Genomic DNA, 18,006 nt, shown 5'->3' with positions numbered 1-18,006 from the left:
ATTGCTGAGATTCATACGCAAAATCTTGATGTGTGTTTGTGCCTAAAAAAAATGTATATATATATATTTTTTATTATTGATTTGATCATTTGGATTTCATTAAAAAAGGCTAAAAATATTATACTGCTGTAGTTAATAAAGTTAACTTAACTCATAAATTGGATTCTATATGAGGTTCAGTGATTCAGGTCTAATGATTGTGAAATAATGATTATGTTAAAACACAACCAACACCATCAGATCACCTTTTCTATTTGTTCATCTGGCTGTTATAACTCATGTACAGCAGCCAAACAAAACTTAAATTTAATAATTTAAGGGTCAAGAGCCCAACTAAAACACACACTGATCTCCACAATGGTGACTTTAATTATGGTTTTCTCCTTCAGTGATTCTGCTTGTTAACACCAGGTGTCTTCAATGTTGGCAATAAAAGATATTTTGTAAATTTTACTCATTTTAAATGGTTAACTTTTAAGGAATTCATTTGATTAAATATTACTCAATTCTAATTTGTTAAATTTAATTAATAATATTGCTTGTAATCTGTTGCCTCATTTTTATTAATTAGATATTAATAAAATCAATGTATTCTTTTTTACAGTTTACTGCGTGTGTGGGGTAAAAGGCCCCCCTTCGCCACCTCATACATTTATAAGATTTTTCAACAAAATGAACCACTTTTGTGATTTATTTTCACACAAAGTTTGTTGCTCCATAAATATTCAATACAAACATATATTTTTCTGCAGTCATGCACTTAGGGAGGAGTGAAAAGCAAAAGTTTTCCCTATTGCACCCAATGTGACAGGAACTGCCATGAATAGCCTGATGTAGCCTATTGACAAAGGCTTGCAAATGCCATTTACCTACGTTGTCGGCTTAATTGATATGCGTGTAAACCAGGCCAACAGGTTATTTCAATAAGCCGATTTTTGCGACTTGTCAGCGTAATGGTGTATAAACATGCTCAGTGATGACTGGTAACACAAATTTTCACCGTACTATATGTTTTTTTTTGTTTGTTTTTTCAGTTTGGTAGCTGGACTGATGTGGTCATAATCTACATGATATATGACTTGTTCTCTACGGGTGTTTTTATGTAATTTGATGAGTTACATGTAAAGCATAATAGCCCCAAAAAGGATTTCTTTAAATACTTGCAGATAAGACATTTCGTTCAGATTAGACATAGTCATACCCTGAATAGCTATTTTTTTTCTTACGGATACTGAAGTTAAACACTTCATATCTCAATTTTACTGAAAGTCATTACAAAGCAGACAATCTGATTTTGTTGCAGAAGGCATGGAGTAAGAACTTAAATGTCTGGGAAGATATCAGACTACCCTTGAATATTTAAGTATGCAACAGATTCAAAGAAATGCAATTTAATTTTGTGCATTGAGTATTTCTCAACTATGTTATTACCATCTGAACGGCCACTCCGCTTCGCGTCGTGACCGCATTACCACCTCGGGTGTGCATTATTTTTCTAATAATTCAACGGCCTGTCGTCAATTATTCCTTACTTATTTTATATTTTGTGATTTTTAACCCCCAAAATATCAGGCGGTGCAACTGTCCGAACAAATAAACAGAATAAGAAAACTATTTAAATGTTGTCTTGATAATAAAAAATTACAAACTAAATACTATGCCATCATTTTAGGTTTGAAACCTTTCATATAAACAAATTTGATAAGTATCAGTAGTTTTAAGGCTGTTAAGATAATTGAAAAACTGTTGTCCAGCAATCTCAAATGTCAGGGTAACACAACTGCAAACATTGCTCTTTTATTATGAATTAATAAGGTAATAACAGTAAACATGATAATGCATCATCCAGGGGACCCATATCATTGAGAAAGAGTGAAAAGGTTTGTAGATCTCTCTCAAATACTGGTAAAAATTGCTTATTTCCAGAGTTGGTTCACTTTCTATGTCCGGTGGAACAACTAACTGTCAACTAACTATTTGGTTGTACTGCCTGACATAAAAAACAGTCAAAAAACTTTATTAAAAATTATTAACTTCATTAAAACGTTATTTAACAACTGAAATTTGCTCACACTTGAACACATTGTTCATGGCTCAAAAATTGCATTACATCAGTTTTGAAAAGATAAAAAAGCATTATTTTTTTTAGCTTTATTTGTTAATGACCCTGTTACAGTCATATTTCCCCAGTCATATAATACATTTATTTATTAAGCAAATATGAGCACAATTAGGCTTCAGTTTATTGCAGAAGTGTGCATTTTCGATGTGTGTGTGTGTGTGTGTGTGTGTGTGTGTGTGTGTGTGTGTGTGTGTGTGTGTGTGTGTGTGTGTGTGTGTGTGCAACTGTGCATGGCTGCTTGCTCGCTTCTCATAGTCATGCGACGAGCTTGTGAGTATCGAGTATCATTTTGAGTGTTATCTGGATGAAAACGGACAAATAACTGTCTGTACAGGTTGAACTAGCTAAGCAAGTTAAGAGGGTCACACCCTTCAGCAAAACTAAACATTTCCAGTTGTGCATGTCAGACACAGGGGCGGACTTTACCATTAGGCAAAGGTCGGCAATTGCCTTGGGCCCCAAGCTACCTAGGGGCCCCCAAAATGCCCCATTAATTTATGCTTAAGTTTTTTTTTTTTTTTTTTTTTTTTCGCAAATTATATATTTCTAAATCTCCATTTGCGAAAAATGGCATCAAATCATTAGTCGCAGAAAGGAGGGGGCCCCCCACCTCACTACATTGGACTATTCCATTATCTCACGCATCTGCGAAAGTGACAAGGGTGTATTGCGACAAAAAACTGACAGAGAAAAAGAAGTGATTGACAGAGTGTACAGAGTAGTAGAGTAAAAATGAAGCGAAGCTACACAAGCGGTGCTGAAAAAAGGAGGAAAAATTGCAGAATAAGGTAACAAACTTTTTTGTGATGCCCGCTGACAATGACAACAACGATACAGGAAATACACAAACAGAGCAAGATGAGTCTAAACGTGAAAATTAAAAGTTTCGAAGTTATCCAAGCGTCTCAAATAAAAGAAAAAAAAGACTCAGATACTGTAAGTAGGCTATTTGGGAAAGCTGCCAAAGATGACAAACTTTTTTATGGCTAGGAACAACAAACGTCCAACGCACAGAAAGATCGTGAAGCAAAGAGGACATGGAGACCGACAGACAAAACAGAGCAGTTTAAATTACTTATGATATGAAAAATCTCAGGTCTCAGATTCTGTCAATTCTATTACGAAATAATAAATACCGTTTGGAGCTTGTAATGTGACGTGACCGATCCCTAGAGGCACGTGAACTGATCATCTTCGGTAATAACTTACCAAAATGTATTCCTTATTCATAATATCGACCAATCAGTGTTTTTCAACCGCGGAAAGAGGTAAAACAGCTGGAGAACAATCGTCACATAACATTTAGCCTAACGTTCCTCAGGAAAGCCATTTAGTTACCATAATATAGGCTATAGCATGTTAGTTGACTAGAAAAATAAGATATAAAGAGTATTTAGCTAAATAGGGCCTATGTGTAGGCCTACTATATTATTTATTTAGTATATTGTTTACTTATAATTTAATTATAATAAAAAAGCATTGTTTAATTTTAGTTATTTTTAACCTTAAATAATACCAGCTGATATGGCTCTCTGTATGTTCACAGCATTATGTGAGTTTTTTTTTCTTGAGAAAAATTAACGCCTATCTTGTGTACCTAATATGTATCCAAATGAGTCAATATTGAATAAAATCACAAGAATTGAATCGAAATGGTGAAATTTGTCAAGCAAAAAAAAAAAAAAAAAAAAAAAAAAAAAAACAGAGCTTACCAGAAATTGTACCATGTAAACATTGTAACGTTTCTGTTTAGGAGTGAATAAGTGTATGCAAGGTTTAAAGGGGAAGTTTTATTTCTCCTCTCCAACCTTTACCTGCCTATTCACCATTCAGTCTGTAAAAAAAAGATTTCGCTCTCTTTTAAAGGTGCAGTGTGTGATTTTTAGACGTCACAATAAGTCGTTCTTCATAGAAGGGGGTTCCCGCGGTTATGTAGATATAAATGACTCATTCTAAGGTAATAAGAACATAACGGTTCATTAAGTAAGGTCTTTATACACCACTGAAAACATAGTTATGGATCTTATATTGCATTTCTGTCAATAGATCCTCAGAAATATGACACATTGCACCTTTAAAGATCGGATGGGGGGCCCATACATACCTTCGCCTTGGGCCCCCAATTTGCTAAATCCGCCACTGGTCAGACATGTTTGTTTCCTAACTTCTAACACAAATTCCATTCTCCTCTGTTTATTTTTTTAAAGCTAAAGGACAAATTACTTCTCTGTTGTTTGCTGTCTTTTGGACACGTGTGTCAGCCTGTGTCACGACGACAGCAGCTATTCACTAATAAAACAATGTTGTTAGACCAAAAAAAAAAAAAAAAAAAAAATCCCTGACAGGTAAAAGAAAACCCACTCATTATTAGAGTTGTCAAAACTTGGTCACAGATCAGAACATTCAGAAGGTCTCTCAAAGTACAATCAGAGCTTGCCTATCCTATCCACAATGCGTTTACATGCACGTTCTGGCTGACTTTTCCATTAGTTGACATGACATGGTTAGACTCAGATGGTAATAACATATATTAAGTTTGGTGTCCACCTTAGAGATAATACCCATAGCCTATTTATAATGAAATAATCATATTTAAAAATCTGATATTAAAATAATAAAATATTTTATTACAGTAGCTATATTTATTTAACAAAAAGTACATACCATACTATAAAGTGACTGTTTTGAACAAGTATTAACTTAGACATTATTAAAAACATATTTTTTATCTAAAGTATTTGAATCAATACTGTGTGCCTTTTGCCCCATGCTGGTGAGCCTTTTACTGCGTGTGTGGGGTAAAAGGCCCCCCTTCGCCACCTCATACATTTATAAGATTTTTCAACAAAATGAACTACTTTTGTGATTTATTTTCACACAAAGTTTGTTGCTCCATAAATGTTCATATATATATTTTTCTGCAGCCATGCACTTAGGGAGGAGTGAAAAGCAAAAGTTTTCCCTATTGCACCCAATGTGACAGGAACTGCCATGAATAGCCTGATGTAGCCTATTGACAAAGGCTTGCAAATGCCATTTACCTACGTTGTCGGCTTAATTGATTTGCGTGTAAACCAGGCCAACAGGTTATTTCAATAAGCCGTTTTTTGCGACTTGTCAGCGTAATGGTGTATAAACATGCTCAGTCACAGTTAGTTGTTCCACCGGTAGAAAGTGAACCAACTCTGGAAATAAGCAATTTTTACCAGTATTTGAGAGAGATCTACAAACCTTTTCACTCTTTCTCAATGATCAGTTGGGGTCCCCTGTATGATGCATTATCATGTTTACTGTTATTACCTTATCAATTCATAATAAAAGAGCAATGTTTGCAGTTGTGCTACCCTGACATTTGAGATTGCTGGACAACAGTTTTTCAATTATCTTAACAGCCTTAAAACTACTGATATTTATCAAATTTGTTTATATGAAAGGTTTCAAACCTAAAATGATGGCATAGTATTTAGTTTGTATTTTTTTATTATCAAGACAACATTAAATAGTTTTCCTATTCTGTTCATTTGTTCGGACAGTTGCACCGCCTGATATTTTGGGGGTAAAAAAATCACAAAACATAAAATAAGTAAGGCCTGACGGCCTGAAGTCAATTATTCCGCTTCAGTTACCACGCCTCGAAACATTGTTCAGATTATGTATTTCAAGACGTTTGTAAAGTTTTTGTCATTAAACGCTCTTGTAGGACTAATTTCTTACGCATCTAATCCAATGCCTCCGTTGCTAATTCCAAAACGTCATTAGTTAGTAACGGAGGTTTGAGCCTCTGATAGCAGACTAATGCTGGGGACACACGACTAGCTGACACATTCTCTGACTGTTTAAACACCGACTTTGAACACAGACTGACACGCATTTGGGATCAGTCATAAGTATCAAATTACATTCATACATTCATGCCTTAAAGTGTGTCCCCGGCTTAATGCAGTTATTAATGCAGTTATTAGAGAGAGATGTTGCAATAATGAGACAGAAAAGCATTTGCGTCATATTATTATTTATTTATTAATTTAATTCGTTTTAATTAATTCGTTCATTCTTTTTTTTTTTCATTGACAGATGACAGTAGACTATAGCCAAATAAATGAAACACAAAGCCCTTTTAAGTGGGCCTATCAATAATTATTTATTTGTTATTATCTGCAATAAAAATCCGTATTGCAGGACTATCCATTTATTTAGCCTATATTCAGTTGAATTTTCTATTGATTATAATATAGATAGGACTTTATACTTTATTTATTAAAATTAAACTGCATGTTTATATTGATTGTGAAGCTAGACATTGAAAATTGCAGATCAAGCGCATGGGGATAAATGCTTTTTCTTGTTATGAATTGTATCCTATTTTCCGTCATTAGTATACTACAGGGCGGTTGAATGCTTGAATCTGATTGGTTGACGAACGTGTGCATTATTTTCAGGGAAACGTACGGCTAAAGTAGTTCCAGGCAGGTCTTGACCGCATTACAGTTCCATATCACTTCGCGTAGTTAACTGTAATAACGGAAAATAGGATACAATTAATAACAAGAAAAAGCATTTATCCCCATGCGCTTGATCTGCAATTTTCAATGTCTAGCTTCACAATCAATAGAAACATGCAGTTTAATTTGAGTAAATAAAGTATATAGTCCTATCTATAATCAATAGAAAATTAAACTGAATATATCTAAATAAATGGATAATCTGATTCCTGCAGCACGGATTATTATTGCAGATAATATAACAAATAAATAATTATTGATAGGCCTACTTCTTAAAAGGGCTTTGTGTTTCATTTATTTGGCTAGTCTATCATCTGTCAATACCTAATAGGAAAAAAAAGAATGAATTTGAATTATTAAAAGGAATTTAATTAATAAATAAATAATAATATTGACGCACATGCTTTTCTGTCTCATTATTGCAACATCTCTCTCTCTCTAATAACTGCATTAATAACTGGGGACACACTTTAAGGCCGGTTATGAATGTAATTTGATGTATGACTGATCATGCCCAAAGCATAGGCCCAAAGGCGTGTTCTGCGCGTTTCAGTCTGTGTTCAGAGCAGTCTATGGTTCAGAGTCGGTGTTTAAAATCTGCTGCAGTCGATGAAAACAGTCAGAGAATGTGTCAGCTAGTCGTGTGTCCCCAGCATTAGTCTGCTATCAGTGGCTCAAACCTCCGTTACTAACTCTAAAATGACGTTTTGGAATTAGCAACTGAGGCATTGGATTAGATGCGTATAGAAATTAGTCCTACATACAACAAGAGCGTTTTAATGACAAAAACTTTACAAACGTCTTGAAATACATAATATGAACAATGTTTCGAGGTGTGTTAACTGTAGTATAAGCGGAATAATTGACTTCAGGCCGTTGAATTATTAGAAAAATAATGCACACCCGAGGTGAACGGTCGTCAATTATTCCTTACTTATTTAAATGTATAGTAAATATGAATTTAAACTAAACAGGTTTTATAGAATAAAGTGATATATGTCATGAATTTATCAAACTATTTTAAAAGGAAATAATGCACTTGGACACAAAAATATGCACGTCATGTAATTGACCCAACAATAGTATCATATGTAAAGTAACAACATGCTCTAAACATGAACCAGTATGGGGCGCCGTTTGTAAAGCGACTCACGCTGAAAATAACAGCAACATTTTGCCACATTTAGCTTCAAACAATGTTTAAAAAACTGGTATGAATTTTTTACGTCACTTTTTACCACATTTACAACAATATTTGTCAACTTAGAGATATTTTAAATAGTTAAATCTAAATATTAAATGTTACACCTAAATGTTAAATGTTAAATCTAAATCTAAATGTTAAATCTAAATGTTGAATTTAAATCTAAATGTTAAATCTAAATCTAAATGTTGAATCTAAATGTTTCGGGTGAAACTAAATATTTAACTAATATGCAAATACAAAATGCCGGTAACAGGAAGTGCCAAAATAAAAGCTCGAGGTGGTCAGTGTTAAATAGCATGGTTTATAGTGTCCAATAACGAATAAAAAACATATCATCCGAGTAAATGGACTCTTGGACATGGATTATCGTGATAATAACTAGCCTACCTAAAATAATAAACACGTTTGGAGAAACTTTATTTGAAGAGTAGGCTAGTGTCACTTTTATGAAAAGTGCGGGACTTATGACCTGTAGCCATAATAGCCAGCCACTAGGGGGCTCACTTTGACTGAATGTCATGTCATTACTCTCATCACGAAACTCTACAGTTTCTCCAAACGTGACTATTATTGTAGGTAGTTATTATCGTTATATTATAGTTATTATTATGAGATGGTTTTTATTCGTTATTTGAAACTATAAGCCATGCTATAAACACACACTGACCACCTCGAGCTTTTATTTTGGCACTTCCGCTTACCGGCATTTTGAATTTGCATATTAGTTAAATATTTAGTTTCACCAGAAACATTTAGATTCAACATTTAGATTTAGATTTAACATTTAGATTTAGATTTAACATTTAGATTTAACATTTAGATTTAGATTTAACATTTAGATTTAGATTTAATATTTAGATTTAACATTTAGATTTAGATTTAACATTTAGATTTAACATTTGGATTTAGATTTAATATTTAGATTTAACATTTATATTTATATTTAACATTTAGATTTAACATTTAGATTTAGATTTAGATTTAACAGCCTAGATTTATATTTAGCATTTAGATTTAATATTTAACATTTAGGTGTTACATTTAATATTTAGATTTAACTATTTAAAATATCTCTAAGTTGACAAATATTGTTGTAAATGTGGTAAAAAGTGACCGTCAAAAATTCATACCAGTTTTTTAAACATTGTTTGAAGCTAAATGTGACAAAATGTTACTGTTATTTTCAGCGTGAGTCGCTTTACAAACGGCGCCCCATAATCCAGCACCATGTATGCGCACATTTTTAATCATGTCTTCTTTAAATTAAATATATTTCTCTCCTCATGAAGTAATGTCTTTTTTCACAGATTCATTTACATAAGCACCAACCAGAACAGGTGAGTTTAGTACAAACACAAAAACAGAGCAGATGCAGATGTGCTGTACTCTTGATTTAAGAAGATTGCTTTGCTAGCGATATATATATCTTATATATTTGTATATATACACATTTTATATATAATTCTTTTTTTTATTTTTTTTTTTTTACTGTTTTCAGTTGCACACAACAGATGATAAAACAAGTCTTCAGAAAGTAAGTAATGATGTAATGTATACATTTACGTAATGTATATGTTACCGGCAAAGTGTGTAATCCGGCATTCTATAGAATGCCTAGAATTAGGTAGTGTATTTTTGCCAAAAACCATCAGGCATTCTATACATTGCCTAGCTAGCCATTCTATACAATACCGGGATTTCACACTTTGCCGGTATATACACCAAAACGCACACCATCATAATTCAAATGAGTAAGAGATTGATTCTGTTATTATCAGGTCAGAAGAGAAGCTTGAGAACTTTGGAATGCGCTCATCTCCGGGGTCTGTAAAACTTTATTTCATATGCTCTGCTCTGATTATACTTGTTATACTTTGTATGGACATGTACACAATCAAATGGAATAATTTAGGAATAAAAATAAAAATAAAATTCTTTGGAGTTTCTTTTTTTCTTAGCAAGTTTCTTGGAGTAAAAAAAAAGTCAAATCTTGTTCAAGTATACAGACTCTGATAAATGTGAATTTGATCCTTAGTTACTGACTACTGCTCAGCTCAGAAACATTATTGGTTCCTGGCTGTTTTTATGGTTCTGATCAGATGACCACATGAAATGTCATTTGTGTTACAGGTTTCTGTACAACCAACCCAGCACCTTAGTAGGGTGAGTATTATATTTTTAGTATTAACTTGTTTTTGCCCATTTCCACCCATGAATGGAATGATAACAATGTATGGCAAGCCGTTTTAACATTTAATCCTTAAAACCTACTAGTATCTATTTTCATGCTACTAGTACTTATTTTTTTGGATATCTATTCCATTAAGTCAAGTCAAGTCACCTTTATTTATATAATGCTTTTTAGAATACAGATTGCATCAAAGTAGCTTCACAGTGATAACATGAAAATAATACAACAAAGTTGTTTCTAGAAGAAAATTGCATCATCGTCAGTGACGTGCGGTGATGTCTTAAAGAGGCTAGGCACTGAGTTATGAAAGATTACCTGATTTAAAAAGGCTAATAATACCAGTAAACATTACGCACAAGCGCGGCATATCAAGAAATGTACAAATCAGGATGTACATCGCGTGTATTCTCTCTCTCTCTCTCTCTCTCTCTCTCTCTCTCTCTCTCTCTCTCTCTCTCTCTCTCTCTCTCTCACACACACACACATACACGCACGTCGCACACACACAAGCGCGGCACAGGCACACACCGCGAGTAACAGTATGTCCACTCCACTCCAGCATTAGAATGCAACCATTCTTAATCCTTATTGTTGCACAGCGGCCAAAAGTAAAAGTAAAATCACACACCGCTCAATTGAATATGAAGTCAAATGGCTTGCATTAATTCAACCATATTTATCAATTCAATATTAAGCCCAAAATAGTTTTTGACTCACCAATCGGTAGATTATTTGTAGCCTATACATCAAATTCATCCGCCGCCATTTCCTCATGAAGACGTCGATCACAGCTTTGTAAAACTCATCTTTACGGGCCTTCAGTTTGCACAGTCTCTGGCTCTCAATTTAAAACATTTAACTCTCTGATGACAGCCTTTTAACTCCGGTGCTGTCATTTTGGCTTTGAATTTCCCGCGGGGATTAGGCATGTAGGCTATATGTGGTGTGTAACGTTAATGACGTTAGCTGCACAAATGTCCAGTAATATCTTGATTTTAATTGGTCCATGTCTGATATGTTACGGAGATGTTACGGGCATACCATATTTACGTCCAAAGGCACAGCAGAGTTGTGCTTTTTGACGTACATGTTAAAGAATACAGGATCGAAGTGCGCAACATGGGTTTTTCGCTTGCCGTCTGCAATGAATGGACAGTGAAAGCACTGCTTATTCTACAATTTGTTTTTTATTTGATTATGCGTAACTGCTACATTTGTCATCATAACGTCTAAATAATTGGAATAACACACATATTGCATATATAAATCACAAGAATAAACAGTAAAAATACAAATACAAGTTTATTATTTAATAAACCATTTTATTTTTGAATTTTGGCAGGGTAGGCAGTGCCTAGTTTGCCTACCCAGACCGCACGTCACTGATCATCGTCCACCCTAAGTAAGGCAGATCAATAATATTGTTGAATATTAAATGTCCCAAACTAAGCAAGCCAAAAGCCAAGGCAACAGTGGCAAGGAACCAAAACTTCATCAGGTGACAGAATGGAGAAAAAAACCTTGGGAGAACCCAGGCTAAGTCGGGGGCCAGTTCTCCTCTGGCCAACGAGCGAACAGTGTATGATTATTGTCAAGTGTATTTTAAACATCATAGCTTCCCACACTTGAAAAGGGAAGGACTTGACCAGACTCAGAATTTCACTCGTTCTTCAATTAATTTGACCAGTAAACAAGGAAGGTGAAAAACCTTTAAACATACAACAAATAAAACAAATAAAATAAAGTTCAATATTTCCCATCAAATACAATAAAGCACAACAAATTACATCAGGCAAAGGGTAAATATATTTTACACATAGATTAACCATTACTTCATTATTTATCAACCCAGGTAAACAGTGTAAATCAGGCATTGAATAACCAGAAAGCCAGCTCTACTTTTAGACCCATTTACTTTTAAATTAACCTGTTATTCTTTGTTTAACCTAGATCGTTCTATACAGAATTTATATATGACATATTTCATTCATAATTTCAACCTAAATGAAATCAAGCATTCCAAACGATTTTACTGTAGATTAGCATAAGATTACTTCTGTTCAGAAATGGTTAAGTCTCTTTGTACAAAGCTAAACATTTTCCCCTTGTATTTCAATGAAGCAAAATTCGCTGGACTCTTACTAATCCTTATATATTTCATCAAGGAAACATCTTGGACCAAGGTTTATTAGTTTCAACAGCTTATAACTAAACAAAGACTTTAGCCAATTGTAATGGCAACTATTAAGTTTACCCAATGTACAGAAATGTTTTAGCTTCAATCTATTAATAGTGCAATTAACAATGCATCTCTGTCAACAGACCATACATTTCGCTTGCCCATACAGACTACTACGTAGCCAGCGATACATTTAAACAGTCCTCAGAATCCAGTAAAGAGATGTGAGCTTACCGGTAGCCCTTTTGATCTTTTCCTTTTCCCATGAGTTGCAAACCTGATCAAACTCGTGCCGCTTCTATTGTCTTAAGGTTTCTGACGTGTGCTGCTAATTAATCTAATTTCGCTCACCTGCTGAGGCGCGCTGCGGAGCTGTAACGGTGCGTGTCCACTACAGCGGCAAAAGTCCGCTCAGTACCGCTGGCAACGCTGTAACGTCTCCGCTTTGGGGTGTGTCTGTTGCGAGTGTGTTTAATCGAAGTTTTTTTCAACACACGGACAGTATAATCATCAGCAATGCACGTGATTACATTTAGAAATAGACAAGCTTTGTTTCCAAATGCACAAAGCAAAGATATCCTTTAAATTTTATAAACTTTTATAAACCCAGCCAATATAGCTACTTCAGACCAACCCGTCTTAGATTTGCGCCGGGCGCAAGATTCATTTATCCCGCTGGTATAAAAGCAACAGCGCCTGAGATCCGCCCACAAAGTTACTTGCGTTTATCGTTTGATACTTGCGTTTCAGATCGTTACAATAAGGCCCTTAATGTTAAAACGGCTTGCCATATTGGTACTAGTATCTATTGAATAAATACTCATAGCTAATTAATAAGTACTAGTATCTATTTATTAGGTACTAGTATCTATTTAATAGGTACTATTATCTAATTAATAAGTAATAGTATCTATTTAATAGGTACTAGTATCTAAAAAATAAGTACTAGTACCTAATGAATAACTACTAGTGTATCTAATGGCTCGTTTCCACTGAGCGGTACGGTACGGTACGGTACGGTACGGAACGGTACGCATTTATTTGCGTTTCCACTATCAAAAGTTGTGAATGGTACCAAAATGCCGAACCGTACCGTACCACTTTTTAGGTACCCTTCCATTGGGGTACCTAGCACAGTGGAACGGTACTAAAAGGTGGAGCTAGACTCACTGCAGGACGTTGATTGGTTGACAGAGAATCGTCACTTGCTCGTGCTACAAGAGGAATGACAACATAAGAAGCGCCATTTTTTAATATAAAGTTTAATATAATACTACTGTTACTGTATCACGAAATGTAATTTTAAGAGTTTTTCAGGCGAGAATGTAGTTGTTTAAAGCTCAAATCTGTGGTTTATTTATAAAGATGATTATTTTTTTCCCCGGTTGTGAGATCCATGCGGTCAGCGGGCGCTCGGCGCTCATGTTTCCCAGCTGGATGAGCCTTTCCTCGGCTAGTCCTCGGCGTTCGTCGCTGACTCCGACGGTAGTGGTTAAACAAGATATAATTCGTTTTGTGTAGACCTAACGGGCGATCTTTGGTCCCGTGAATATATAATGAGTTCCCTGTCAATCGTTTTGGCTAAGGGCTAAGTTTAGTTAACGTTATTTGTGTTTAACTTTACTTGTAATGTTAGACTATATAGAGCGCTTCATTTGGATATTTGACTGAATTGTTTGCTTTATTTCTTATTGCATAGCTTCTTGTACTTTACTTAAACTTTTATATAGGCTATTATTGATAAAACTGAAATTTTACAAAAATAAATATGGTTTCTTGTCATTTTTATTACAAGATTATCACTGATGTTTGCAACATTTGTACAAATGCATATATTGCCTGGAATATGTTTATTTTATTTATTTTTTTAAACGAAAAGAGGTAACGTTAGGGTTGTGTTTTAAATTTCGTTTTGTTATAAATAGAATAACGTATAATGTGCAATGAATAATCAATATGCGTTGCGCATGAACCACATTTGTGTCCCTATAATGTTTAATTTATTTAAATGAAAACGAAAAGAGGCAGAGTGGTGTTTTATAACATATTTCGTTTTATTGTTGCTTAAAATGTACATACAGAGTAAGTTAACAGAGATAACCGGAATAGCGAGCTGAGTGACGCTTTTAAGAACGCACTGTACCATGTAGGAGTCGCAGATGGCAAGTACAAACTTTGCGACGTACTTGATTTTGAGAAAAGCCTAATGTCGGCGCTTGTCTTCTTGTGACAAACATGTCGAGAAGCAAGAACAAGATCTGCTGTATGTCATCCATTGTAGTTTACTATGTTCTTCTTCGCGCGAAAATGACGTCGATCGAAACACCACGCCTATCAAGTAAGGGTACTGTTGGCAGTGGAAACGCTAGCCAGATCATGGTTAACAGACCCGAACCGTACCGTACTGTCCCGTACCGTACTGCTCAGTGGAAACGAGGTATAATAAATACGTACTAGTCACAATTGGAATAGTTGATATCTGAATGACAGATTAAATGTTAAAATGGCTTTCCATTAACAGTGCTGTGTATGTTTTGTGTTTTTAATACAGTCGGACAGATGTTGTCTCTGTGACACCATGGTTAGCCCCAATCATTTGGGAAGGAACCTTTGACCCAACACTGATTGATTATATCTACAAACAACATAATCTCACCATAGCGACCACTGTCTTCGCTTTGGGAAAGTGAGCTACTCATGATTCCTCTCATGTTTCAATATTTCTCATTCCTATCCCCTCCTCTGTATTTCTTTCTTTGTTTTTGAAAATAGAAATGAGTTAAGGATAAAGTGATAAGCTAACCATGATATATCTCGCTGTGTCTGTTTGTTAGATACACACGTTTCCTCAAAGATTTTCTGGAGTCAGCGGAGGAGAATTACTTTGTTGGATTTCGAGTGCATTACTACTTGTTTACGGATCAACCAGAAGCAGTTCCTGAAGTAAAGATGGGTAAAAATCATCATTTGACAGTTCGGAGGGTTCCGAGTTTGGACAGATGGCAGGACATAAGTATGGGCAGGATGGAAATACTAGAAAAACTAATAAAGAACGAATTGGCCAATGAAGCTGACTATATTTTCTGCCTGGACGTGGATACAAAGTTCTATGGCCGCTGGGGGGCGGAGTCTTTGGGGCGTCTGGTCGGTGTGATACATCCTTGGTTCTTTGCTTATTCAAGAGATCAATTCTCATATGAGCGTAGACCAGAGTCTAAAGCATTCATTCCAGCTGGGGAAGGTGATTATTATTACACTGCTGCTGCATTTGGTGGCTCATTGGCTGATGTACATCATCTCACCAAAACCTGCTGGGAGCAGCTGAACATTGATGCTGCAAACTCCATTGAGGCGATATGGCACGAGGAGTCTCACTTGAACAAGTATTTCCTTTATACCAAACCCAGTAAACTTCTCTCTCCTGAATATCTGTGGCGGGACATCAATGCTGGTGTGGGCCAAGTGAAAATAATTCGCTTCTCTCATGTAGCTAAAAACAATGCAGAAGTTCGCCCAAACGTGTAGCAGCTGATGCCAGCATTCAGCTGACATGCTGTGTTCTCAAAGTCTTACCGAAAGACATTGAGAATCTCAAGTCTTTCCACAAGCAATAGTGACATGAGGGAAGTTGACATCTGCCACCAAAATCACAGACATGCACAGGCAATTATGAGCATAATGTTGGTATCAGGAGGATAAAGGAAGGTGTTCTCCCTCTCTCTAGTCTCTTATTGGCTGGACACGAATGGAATAGGTGGTCTCTCTCTCTCTCTCTCTCTCTCTCTCTCTCTCTCTCTCTCTCTCTTTCTTTCCCTTTCTCTCTCTCTATCTTACGTACAAGCTGGGTAAGATTATTTGGTGTAACCAATGTATAACCATGTTCTAGATATTTGAATTGATTGTGGAATTGATCTCTGATATCTGAAATAATAAATTGTTACATGTGATTATTCTAACTGATTTTGACATTGTTCATTTAATGGTTGAAAGGAATAGTCATACATAGTGAGGCACAGATGTTATTAAAACCTTTCATTTATGGAGTCAGATGAATTAACGAGTAAATACATATGATTAATATATTACAAATTTAACCAACCAATACTTTGTATGAGTGAGGACAGAACACGTGATAACCTTCCCCGTGTATTGGCGAACCGAGATTGGACCAATATATCGGGCCTTAAAGAAGGGATGATCACTTTCACTCGCGCTTCATTTCGCTTGAACTGCTACAGTGATCTCTCGCGCCACAATAAAGAGTGCTTGTTGGGGACTGTAGGGTTAAACATGGGTATGGGTAGGTGAATGCTCATCCACTACGGGGCTCCGGTAAGAAGCGTGACAGGAGACAGGGAACTGTTAAACTCTTTATAGATTTGAATGCTCACATGCATTGACATCATCCAGCTGTACTGAGTTTTCTATTATATGTATAAGGTATTGAATGTGGTCTTTCTGGAATGAACAGAATAAAAAGATACATCAGTGTAATAACTTTGAGTTACACAAACATAAACAGCAACTCACAACTGACACGTTATTTATATATAAACCAACGTCACATAGAATTGACAGCTGCGACCATATACACATGAATCACTGTATATAACTCTCATTTCTTTCAGGACCACTATCGTCAAATACGATTGACAATTAGCATACAGTTTGGATTGGCGGTATGGTTCCGTTCTGGGTGAGAACTGCAGACTATTTGTAACAGTCAAGTTAAATATATTGGTAACACTTTACAATAAGGTTCATTAGTTAACATTAGTTAATGTATTATCTAACCATGAGCAATACATTTGCTGCTGTGTTTGTTATTCTTTGTTAATGTTGGTTAAAAATACAGCTGTTCATTGTTAGTTCACAGTGCATTAACTAATGCTAACAAGATGTTAATGAAGTATTAGTAAATTAGTAAATTGAAGTATTGAAACTGACATTAACAAAAAATAATAAATAATGTATACATGCAGTTCATTATTAGTTCGTGTTAACTAATGTTAACTAATGAAACGTTATTGTAAAGTGTTACCAAGACATAAAAAATAAAGTATAAAAGAGAATAAAGAAACAATATGAATTAAGATGTTTGTGACTGCTATCCTGATGTCATGCCAAAGGTGAGTAATCCTGAAAAATGCAGGGAAACAACAAGTGTTTAATAATTTAACAACATACACAAATGGCAAATTAAAATAGGTCTATATAACGTAGCCTTTAAAGAACAATCTCGATGAGGCCAGTGCTAAGAGAGCTAGGGTGGGTATTGGTCACAGATGATTGTTTTGCTTTCATTAGCGTGATTGTTGAAGCCGTGAGAGCAGTCTGTACCTGCAGCTAAAATACAACAGAACAAACGTCATTCTTCTTCATTTTTGATACGATATGGGACATCTCATTACCACAACACTTGCTTATATCAGTAAATAGTTCATAAACTATTGCTTCAACTGATGTCTAACTTCTTTAACTTCAGTTAAAGCAGCACTCAGTAGCTTCGGGATTTCTTCGCTGTATTCTCGCTTTTCGCTCGCAGGTTTCTCTCTAGAGCTCCCCCCACAGCTTCGGAATAAATATTTGACAACACTGTTGTAAAAACTCTTTGGTGATTCTCAGACACAGAGGCTTGTAGATCAACGACATCAAAGCAGATGGTACATTCTTTAAAAAGTCTTCTTCCTTCGGGTTCGGACAGCGTGAGGGAGCGCAATAATGACATTATTTGAGCAGATTTCTTTTGGCCGTAAAGCAATTGTTTACATCGCGAGACCTGATATCACGCGATACTTCCTGCCG

The 18,006-nt window shown here is 35.3% G+C and overlaps 1 protein-coding gene across 1 annotated transcript; it reads left to right on the top strand.

The window, feature by feature from the left end:
* The first annotated feature begins 9,144 nt into the window (after window positions 1-9,144).
* LOC308691775 (globoside alpha-1,3-N-acetylgalactosaminyltransferase 1-like) lies at window positions 9,145-16,155 on the top strand. Its single transcript, XM_081367330.1, has 6 exons — window positions 9,145-9,168; window positions 9,330-9,365; window positions 9,610-9,654; window positions 9,962-9,994; window positions 14,753-14,887; window positions 15,036-16,155. The coding sequence occupies exons 2-6, from the start codon at window positions 9,343-9,345 to the stop codon at window positions 15,724-15,726; spliced, it is 927 nt and encodes a 308-aa protein (XP_081223456.1). The 5' UTR covers window positions 9,145-9,168; window positions 9,330-9,342; the 3' UTR covers window positions 15,727-16,155.
* Window positions 16,156-18,006: the final 1,851 nt, after the last annotated feature.

This window comes from Scardinius erythrophthalmus, assembly GCF_964197995.2.
Source record: "Scardinius erythrophthalmus genome assembly, chromosome: 5".
NCBI lineage: Eukaryota > Metazoa > Chordata > Actinopteri > Cypriniformes > Leuciscidae > Scardinius > Scardinius erythrophthalmus.
The sequence above is the reverse complement of the archived record's forward strand: the minus strand, read 5'-3'. Positions and strand labels throughout refer to the sequence as shown.